This window comes from Crassostrea angulata, chromosome 6 (genome assembly GCF_025612915.1).
Source record: "Crassostrea angulata isolate pt1a10 chromosome 6, ASM2561291v2, whole genome shotgun sequence".
Taxonomy (NCBI): Eukaryota; Metazoa; Mollusca; class Bivalvia; order Ostreida; family Ostreidae; genus Magallana; species Magallana angulata.
Window position 1 is genome coordinate 2,144,124 of NC_069116.1, and position 11,156 is coordinate 2,155,279.

Sequence of the window (11,156 nt, forward strand, 5' to 3'; positions counted from 1 at the left end):
CAGCACCACGGGATAAAGCACATAATTATAATTGATTAATGCCTTTTGATTTAGAAATGTTTCATAATTTTCTCTGTGGATACTCAAGCTGGGTTTTGTGCAGTAGAGACGCATGTGGCAGAGAAACAATCCCCGATGTCTTACGGTGTTATGCCCCCACGAAATATAAATCATCGACACTGGCGACCTCTGCATCATTTAAGTGAAATATAATTTAAAATCCCGACAGACCTTCATTTCTGTTTTTGCCTTTGTCTCCCGAAAAACCGGACGTGTGTGATACGACGACCAGAAAATCCCGAAATTCTAGATCTTTGTTTTAATAAATCAGTCATTCGAATGCATCAGATGGAAATATTAGACTGCCAATATGCAGATAAGAACCCATTATTCGTAACACAAGGTATGTTACTAAATATTGATTGATGGCAATAGAAAAGATGTGCAATGTAAAACAAGGGATGTCGGAGTTCTTCGAAGGAAAGCGTCAACACAACCCGATCCTCCAAAAGCGGGGAGCCAGCGGTTACCAGTACAAGCCTCTCTAAGACTTGAAGAATTAGGGAATACGGATTCTCCGAGAAGAGGGTAGTTCTCTAGGAGGTGAAAAGTCAGTTACAGGAGCGGGCGTTATTCAGCGTTTGTTATTTGATTTAAAAAGATATGAAGAGTTGGACAAGCAGATTGGGAGTGAATGTAGAGTCAAGATGAACTTCAGTAGCGAGGACTATGCCTACTATATCCAGATGTTTGATGACAAGGATTTCGTCCAACTTATGGAGGTCGCCACATTCATGACTCTGTACATACAGCCGCTTATTTGTGGGTTTGGGTTTTTGGTAAACTTTTTAGCGACCTGTGTTTTCACCTCTAAATACCTGCGTCTGAACTCCTCCAACTTTTACCTGGCCTCGCTGTCCGGGTCGTCGTGCGTTTACATGCTGTCCGTACTCTTGGCCTGGCTGGAGGTGGTGCAGGTGCCCGTTATTCACCGTGACGGCGTCTGTCAGACCGTCGTCTTTCTGACGTACGTCACCAGTTTTCTGACGGTGTGGTTGGTCACTGTGATTACGTTTGAGCATTACGTCATTGTCCATCACATCACGGCCGTCAGGTTCGTCTGTCAGCGACGCAAGGCAAAGATTCTTGTGTCGTGTCTCGTCGTTTTATCTATCGCTCTTTATTCCATGTCCTTGTGGTCAACAGGGGTTGAAAATAAGTCGGGCTCGAGGTTCTGTACCCCAAGATACGGACAGACGGCTATCATTTTGAACCACGTGCTATTCTACATTGACACGCTGGCCACGCTTCTGTTGCCCGGAATTCTGACTCTTGCACTGATCTGTGCTTGTGTAAGTCGACAATTACTTTGGAGGAACATAGCAGTGTCGTGTTTGAGACATCACAGAAACGTCAGAATATCTCGGCGAGAGAGATCCTTGCTGAGAATAGCGCGGGCATTGCTGCTGATCAGTATATCCCACGTGATGTTTAGCGGGCCGAGCTTTATCTTTAGACTTCGATATCAGATATCTACCCTGATATCTGGCAAGGATACGGCGGTGTTTAGTGATAACTACATTAACGCTATACTACAAATACTGTACTATGTATCCTTCACTGCAAATTTCATTATTTACGTTGTGTTTTGTGCCAATTTTCGCCTGGGACTCAAGAGCATCTTTCACTTGCACTTCTTCAAATGCAATCAACACTAGCATAAATAAACGATTTTGAAAATGCTTACTTGTCTAGAAAATGGAGTCTGCTCTTAGAATCTTGACGCTGTTGAAGGTTTTGAGCATTTTGTTCTGTGCGAGTGAAAATGTATGCGGATGAAGAATTTGTAACACCCGTGTGTCGAGCCTTTAACGAAGGCATGCAATTGTTTTTTCTGATGTCAAGTATTAAAATAGTTAGTTCACTATGAAATGAGTTACTTTCCAATCAAGCTTGAAAAGGTTTCAAAAAGGTCCCATCTACCCGTGTTTTAATAATCTTTATTAAGGTGGAATAACACACCTGGAAAAAGTCACTCAAATTAACAGAAAAGGATTTGATTATGAAAGATATAATGTTAAATAAACTGTACGTATGTATAATAAGCGAAAAAATTTCAGTTTTCGGATAAAAATGAATGTTTAAAAAAATCAGTTCAGTAAATAACAACAAGAGAATTCGGGATATACGGATCACAAGCCCGACAGTTGAACAAGCCCGACACTTTATCCACTCGGTTTTCAAGTAATTCACATGTTGACGTCGATAAAATCCTTTTAAAAACGAGTTGTCGTTTCAATAAGAGGTCAGCCATTTTAATTTGTGATGATGTGTTATTCCACCTTAAGGTGGAATAACACACCTGGAAAAAGTCACTCAAATTAGCAGTAAATTATTTGATTATAAGAGATATAAGGATGACGTTTACTCAGAATGAAAAAAAATTCCACTGATGATAATGAAAAACCAACTACTGTGTGTTATAGACCTTTTATTGTAGTGTTATTTTTCATTTTCAAAATAGTAGGTCAATGACCTACTTTTTGAGTTAATGGCCATTGTATATTTTTGGAAAGTTAAAGGAAAATCACTTAAAATTTTACACTATGATTGAGATTTTCTTAATTGTGAAAATAATACAAATTGCTCAACACTTTTGAAAATGAAATACAATTTATGAATGGCAGTGACACTAAATACATACAAAGCATTAAGTTTTCCTTCACAATTTTCATAAATATCCCAATCCGAATATAAATTTATATAAATTGAGAAATAGTTTCTATATACTGTTTACAATACATGTATGTAATGTTGTAATGTATGTAATGTATGTAATAATTGTTGATGATAATGTTCAACGGTACACATGTACAGATACTTGTAATAATTCTTGAATTTATTGAAAGGAATGTGTGTATTCCTAAACCGGTTAAATTTTTAAGTAAAGCTAGAAAGAAAAACAAGGAAAAGCAACCGATTATCCTAAGAAATAAATTGATTATTTACAAAATTGATGGTGTACTTTCAACGTATATTTTTGTTAACATCGGTATGTTTTCATCCAAATCAATAGAAATTTGATTGAAAAATGTCTAATCAATCATTCATTTAAACAATAAAATGCATTCTTTGGGGATTCATTCGGGATATCAAGGTAGCGACATTGCAGAAAAAATTACATAATCCGAGTCAGGTATACATCAGTTTTGTTTCTATTCAGTCGGAATATTGTCCAAGATTTACATATCGTCCTTATAATTTATTATATGATCTCTTTAGCTAAAAACTGATATTTAGTTATGAAAAAGTCCGTATATTTTGCCTTCTAATTTTGGGCATTTTCCTATATTCTTATGTAGAGCTCTCTTTATAAAGGAGATTAATACAATCTAAAAATGGCCGCGACCATTGAGCCCTCTTAACAATGGCCAAAACAGATAGCAACCCTTTCTTAAACGCGTATAAATATGACTTCACATCAAAAATCAAATACTTAAAGGTTGTCGGTAGAGCGGATTGTAAAAAAAACGTTAGTCGTCGTCAATGCATTGAAAAACTAACTTTTAAAATTAATGAAGAAAAAAGTTAGAACTATGTACGATTGAAAAAAAAAACTTTGATTTTTAAAAGGAAATCTATCTCCCCTATAGGTCAATTCTTTTGTAATTTGCAATTGATCCAATTCACTTTTCTTTTAATTACTTGAGGTAAAAACAGAGTTGGGTGATTTGAAAATTTTGGTGACGTGGGACCTGGGCAGTTAGGGGTTGGAAGAACTAGATTTACCGCTTGCCAAAGAAACGGGCGCTATAATCACTTACATATAGGTGAATGAGTGTTGGTTTTGCATTGGTAAAATGTGTTAATAATCAGTAATTTTATACGCATTTAGAAAATTAAAAATTCGTTCAAATAATTGCTATCTGTGAGCTTATTTCATTTTATTTTTTTTTATTTCATTGATATCAATTGAATTTCAAGGAAACACTTTGATTGCTACCGAATTAAAGCTCTTTGAGGCTTTTTTTTTTTTTGCCATCAGTTTTGCAGTTAACTGTCTCAACCGGATTTATGCTCGTGTAAATTCGGTAGCAATTGAATTCATTCTTATTATCTGAGAGAAAAAAAGAAGGTTAATTGTGCAAGCATGTAATATTTAAACAGAAAACACGGATCGCGTAACAAAGTGCATATCGTGTCGAAGTAACTCTAAGGCCAACATTAGCATTTTAATTTTTATCCATTTTAATTGTATGAAATATTGGCAGAATGCATTGACCAAAATGTTCTGCATGAGTCAAGATCACAAAAGAGTTAAGTTAATAAAGTTAAAAAAAATAGATTTAATTTGTTAATAGAGTAAATTTGTAAACAAGTTATTAAGTTTAATAGAATATTTTAAAAGGGTATATGTGGCGTATTTTTAGGGAATAACAATAATATGATCTTATTATTTGCTTTATTACTTTATTTAAAAATAGGACTTTCACATAAATTACGCTATAGAAGTCGATCGCATAACAAAGATACATGAAATAAATAAAAAAAATTATTCTTTTTACGTGCCGGTAAAAAAAATTCAAAAGATTTGAATAGCCCCGCCTTATTTGGGTCACGTGATATAAATCTCGGTCTTTCGACAACAATGGCGACGACTAGAAAGAGAAGACCGATAAGTTTGACAGACTTGGCAAGGAAAGAAAAAATATACAGACTGACAAAGATATGAACAAAGGGAAGATTGTCATCGGAGACCATGTAGATTGATGGAATAGGAATTAAAGCGGAATTAAACTCAAGTTTCCATCATCTATAAGTGGGTTTTCGTCAGAGAATTTGTTTAATAAAGAATAAATAAACACTCTCAGTACAGACATCCCCCCGGAAGAAGGGTATTTCCTCCGCTTACCTTGCCGATGACGCGTAAAGCGTGTTTCATCTTTATTACACATTTACATATAAAATTAACAATTATATACTGTACGGTATAATGTTCTCTAGGACTTATTTAAACAATATTTTATTCAATATAATATATTGTTAAATGTTCTCTAGAACTTATTTAAACAATATTTTATCCAATATAATATATTGTTAAATGTATTGGATTGGGCTGCAGGCGCAGCCTACATGTATTTAGGCCCTCTCCCTATATCAAGGTCAAATTGAAATGTTCAATATTGATAACACAACACAGACTTTAGAAAAGATACAAATCCAAAAACAAAAGAGAAAAAGAAAAAAAAAACTAACAATATGGTACCGGTTTGAAAAAAAAGACAAGACTAAATGCTGTTTCCATAAGTAATTACGAAAAGCGTTTTGTTGCTGCTATGAAGGTATCTACTGCTTTAAATATTTGAACATTGATATTATGTCCATGGTTAGGACTACCATATAACATTAATTCAACTAAAACTTGATGATCAGAACTAATTATGGCATTTTTATGGCTTGAAAAAAGTAACTCTACATCATTCATACTTGGGACATTTGAAAAAATAATAATAAACATCTTCAACAGAATTTATACAATTACCACATATTGCAATGTCTGTTAAATCATGATTATACATATCTGCCATTAACATACTTGCATTGTTCCGTAATTGACAATGTATTATATTATATTTATGTGTCCCAAAATTAAAAAGTTCTCTAGAAATGAATATCAGAAATATAATGCTTCAAGTATCATCTGATATATGGGTCATTATCAAAATATGCAGACTTTTAAAATATGTAAAACATGAGAAAATTATTGGTGAAAAAATTACTTTGATTGCAAAAAACACATTTAACAAACAATGAAGTATAACATCAAAAAATTTGCAAACATTGGAATCTACCATTTGGTTGATAATTAGACTAAAATTAAATGAACTGTGAAAATTTTGTCAGTGGTGTAACAGGCATATAGTATAGGAAAAAATTCTTAAATAAAATAAAATAATTCTTTTAAAATGATGGACATAAAGTTTATATCAACAAACTTCATTTAAAGTTATTAGAATTAGATAACAGAAAATATTTGACACATTTACATAGTGACCAACATAACATTTGAGATAAAGTCTTGATGTTACTCAACAAATTTTTAATTTGAGCATTAAAAAGAACACAACTGGATTTTTCTTTTAATGGAGCATAAAAAAGACATTATTGTAAATGCACTGGTGTTTTCAAATATACATGAATCATTGTCAGTTAATTTTATTTGGAGAAAAATGTACACGTTACACCACTGATTATTATGTTTTACCAGACTAAAAGTTACACCACTGACCTAGCGATAATAGATAAGAGATAAGCGTGTTAAATTTTGTAAAATAAACTAATTTCTATTATTGATTGCATTTAAAACATGATAAATTTGATCTTAAATAAAAGTTTTCGTGCCTCCTTCTTTCATAATCTGAAGATAGACACACTGTTACACCACTTATAATCAGTGTTACCCCACTGACACAAAAATGGCATGTAGATTTTTTTCACATGAATTCACTCATTTTTTGATGTTATATTTTTTACTATTGGCATCCACACACTTTTATCCACCTTGTACCGAGTTCGAACTTTTTTCGGCTCATCAATCTCACAAACAACATCTTCAATACTATACCAGCTCATATCAATCATACATTTTGGATAATAAAATTGAAATTTCTCCAATTTTCTCCAAAATCTATGCATACAATGCATATACACTTCCTCTTTGTCTATATATGTTTTTTGAAGCTCAGCAAGCATTTGTTACCTTTAAGTATTTGAAAGATTTTAGTATAACATAATAGGGAATGTGAAATGTCAGTGGAATAACATATATTATTGTACACTATAAGTCATTAAAAAATTTGATTTTTTAATAAAAATATGATGTGGATAATTTCATTTCTTTATTAGAATAAATTTGTTTTTACTTTTATCTTTTAATCAAATATTTAAATGGGTAAAACATAATTAGAGCATACAAAATGTCAATGGTGTTTCAAATAATGTCAATGGTGTAACAGGTCTCATTTTCCAGATTAAGAAAACACAATTGCAATTAAATAGTCAAGCTTTCTTTATTGTGACAGTGTCTAACTTGTAAAATTGATAAATAACAATTGTTCAAAATGCTCAAAATATAAATGAAATGGAAGAAAAAGTAAAATAATTAAATAATGTCATGTGGTGTAACAGTTTTTTCAGTGGTGTAACAACAATTTTTGGTTACACCACTGACCATTATACCACTGATGTATCCATAGTAAATGTAGCAGTATGACCCAAGAGAACAGATACTACACAAAGCTACATAGCCTATGTTATAATGTGATAAACATTCATCATTTATGTGAAAAACTTTTTTGTTCTTTCATAATAGAAAACCTTAAAAAGCACGTTATCCCACTGACACAGTTTACATTGTATTTTTCGGAGCATACTAACATTTTCTGCCATATTTTCTATCACAATGATGTCATCACTGATACATTTATCTTTTTAGTAGCAGAGAATGATGTCACTATGATCTGGGGGATTCCAACTGTAGTACAATATTATTTACTTGATGTATTTTAAGATATTTTTTATATAATTTGCCTTGTAACACCAATGACAAAAATTTTTTGTACAAGCATATATCTCATCAAATTCATTGTTTTTAAAAGAGAACTTGTTAAGAAGCATAGCAGAAATTAAAATATGAATGTTGTTTTGAAAATTAACGGCGATTTTTGGAATAAAACATCAATATTATTGAAGATATTGTAGGTTAAAGACGTTGGAAAAATTTAATGACAACATAAATTCACTGAAATCTCATAACAAATAATATTTTTTTTATACTTTAAGCAGTAAAATTGTCGATTTATTTGTTCAACAATATGGGTTTAAGTTTCTAAAATCCAATGGTACTGTATATATTCCCCAGAACATTATTTTTCCCCCTTTAAATTGACACTGACGCAAAAGGCTGCATATTTTGATAATGACCCATATAAGACATGAATTATGCGATTCTAATTTGTACACAAGTTGTTCTTCGATCGTGTTTTCCCGCACTCATGCGCAGTGGCGTTATTAATGGCGGATTACAATAATATTCAGCAGACGTGTAACATTGTTTGGAGACAGATAATTTAAGACGGATTAATTTTATGGGCCTAGAGTTTTTACTCAATTCATGTCAAAAATATTACTACAAATATGCGACATATATCTTTAACTAATAAGATAATTATGTATATAAATATTAAGTGAGCAGAATGGTTTTCAAGAAAATCAAAACTTGTCAAAAAGATCCTGCTTTAAATCTTTATACAACGTATGACAATTTTGCCTTGAACTGTATCAAGTAGCTATGCCCACGACGTGGATTCTCCATAAAGGCACTTTAAGAGTGCCGCTAAGATCAATACCTGTAAGAGTGCCTCTTAGATCAATATCTGAGATCACAACAACCAGGGTCACCAGGCCCTAGGGATTATCAAGATGCGTTGAATCCATCTAATAATATTCTACCCTTAAAGGATACTTTATGTTTTCAAATCAAAGCATGCAGGTATTAAGAAAACTTGAATACCCTTATAGCTGATTGAAAACAAAGCGTTTACAAGTAGAAATGAGAAATAAAAATTAATAAACAAAAAAATTATTTTCCTTATAAGGATTCAATCACCGTACTTTGCAATTGAAGTCGACCTTTGACATTCGAGTGCATTTCGCGCATTCTCCGTTTTTTGTGGATTAGAGAATTCTGAGTTTGAAAGTTCAGGCTAAATTAACAACAGTAATGATAGCCTTAATTTGGATAAATCTGTTTACTTCTAGTGAAAGATTACTTTGTACGAGGAACTGAGGAATAAATCTAAACCAAAATAAACAGTGCTTGTGAACCCTGACTGTGACGTCATACAATGTCTAAAAGATCGATTTCTGAATATATAGGCCTACATGAACGAACTTACGGACAGTCAGGCATGGCTATTCGAATTTAAAGAAAAAAACCCAGTCATATTGAAATCACCAGGCAAAAATTAATCTAAAAATCCCTTTGCATCGCATGGGTGTTAAAAACAAAAATTTGCACCCTGGTAGCCTAATTTGTCTTTTAAAATCACTCTTAATGGGTGAATTTCTCGCTAATGGAGACAAGTATACAGCAGTGATAAATTGATAACCTTGGATCACTCGTTTCATTTGAACATCAAGGACACTTACAGCTGTTATATTGCACAAAAACCCGCATATCGAGTGTCATGATGCGACGACTCATAAATGCATTACTAAAGTAACTAAAAGCAGTTTAACATTCAATTTGTGCTGTAAGAGCATACAGTTATATCTTGCGTGGGAAAATACATGTCAGCAAACACATTTCATTGCAGTGTCTTTACAACAAACGTTTACTTGATTTTCATTAAATTTGATTATCAAACTGTAATGGAGAAAGCTTCAGCCTTCGCGGACATGATCAAATTTTATTTCTATTTCTTACTAGATCAAAACTGTTGCATACACCTTCTCCACAGGCATCTCCATCTAAAAAAAAAGTATAAAAAAAAAATGCCACAAAAAGTGACAGTAAATACGTCATTGACAAAATGGCAAACGAAGCTGAGATAGCAGCTTGTAAGCAGAGGATGATTGATGCTTATTAGATAAAAAAAACTATGCGGACATAAAAGAAATGCATGTATGCCAATAAGAGTTCAGCAGGGCACAATGATGACATCTGAAAAAGAAAAATATCAAAGATGGAAAGAACACTTTAATTTGAGGGATATTGAACCCCCCAGACTCTAACAACAGACCAGACGTACTACATGTAAGTACATGTACCTAAAGAAAACACCGACTTGGAGATCAATGCTGACAAACCATCAAAATTAGAAATAGTCACAGCAATCAAGAGTTTGAAGTACGATAAAGTCCCTAGGAATGGCAACTTACCAGCCGAAATCTTCAAAGCAGACCCTACCCTAGCAGCATACATTCTTTATCCTCTTTTCTGCATGATATGAAAGAAAAACATGATATCAACAACATTGTTTGAAGTTAACTTTGTCAAACTAATAAAAAAAAAGAAATCTCAGTTATCTCACAGACTAAAAGCATTGGAGAGGTATAACTTTACTATCTGTACCAACCAAGATCTTTAGTAAAATAACTGTTTACAACAAAATTAAGACAACAGACGACAACAAGCTAAAGCAAGAACTGGCAGCCGCAGGCTTCAGAAAAGGAAAAAGCCGCTGTGGCCAAGATGTCTCTTAATACAAAATCCCACCAAAAAATTCAACTAAATCGTAAAAATATTAGATTTACATAGCATGGAAGTGTATTGACATCAGTGGGCGGTGCTGACAAGGACACAGTAGCAAGATTCGGTAAAGGATCCTTTCTCAAAATTAAGAATTTATGGAAAATCAAATAGAGTCGCACTAAGATCAAGTGTACTATCTGTCCTAATGTATGGTGCCGAATGCTGCCAGAGGATGACAGAAAGGGACATAAACAATCAAGCTTCCATAATGGCTGCCTTAAAAAGATCTTGAGGAAATTCTGGCCATCAAAAATTAACAACAAAAATCTACATGAAACAACAGATATGAGGACATTACTTAGGAAATACAACTGGAGAGGAATAGGTCAATAGACATGTCTTTAGAAAACCAACAAACGACATCACAAGAGTGGCACTAGGACGGATCCCAGAAAAGGAGGAAAGGCCGACCAAAAACAACGTGGAGTCGAACTAGTTGTTCGTTTTCTGTCGTCGTTGGCGTTGTCGTCGTTGTAAACTTTTCACATTTTCATCTTCTTCTCCAGAACCACTGGGAAGATTTCAACCACAGAAAGCAACACAGGGTGAAGGGAATTTAAGCTAATTCGAATGAAGGGCCACACCTACTTTAAAGGGGAGATAATTTAGAATTATTGAAAAGTTGTTAATTAATTTTTTTCAAAAATCTTCTTCTCAAAAACTATTAGGCCAGTAAAGCTGTAACTTGTATGGAAGCATCCTCAGTTAGTGTAGATTCAAGTTTGTTAAAATCATGGTCCCCAGGGGTAGGGTGGGACCAAAATGGGGGGGGGGTTAATTTTTACATAAGAATGTATTGAGAAAATCTTAAAAAATCTTCTTCTCAAAAACCATTTGGCCA

The 11,156-nt window shown here is 33.3% G+C and overlaps 1 protein-coding gene across 1 annotated transcript; it reads left to right on the forward strand.

The window, feature by feature from the left end:
- Positions 1–707: 707 nt before the first annotated feature.
- On the forward strand, positions 708–1,718 carry LOC128190679 (B1 bradykinin receptor-like). The gene has a single exon (XM_052862811.1). It carries the CDS (start codon positions 708–710, stop codon positions 1,716–1,718), a length of 1,011 nt encoding a protein of 336 aa, XP_052718771.1.
- Positions 1,719–11,156: the final 9,438 nt, after the last annotated feature.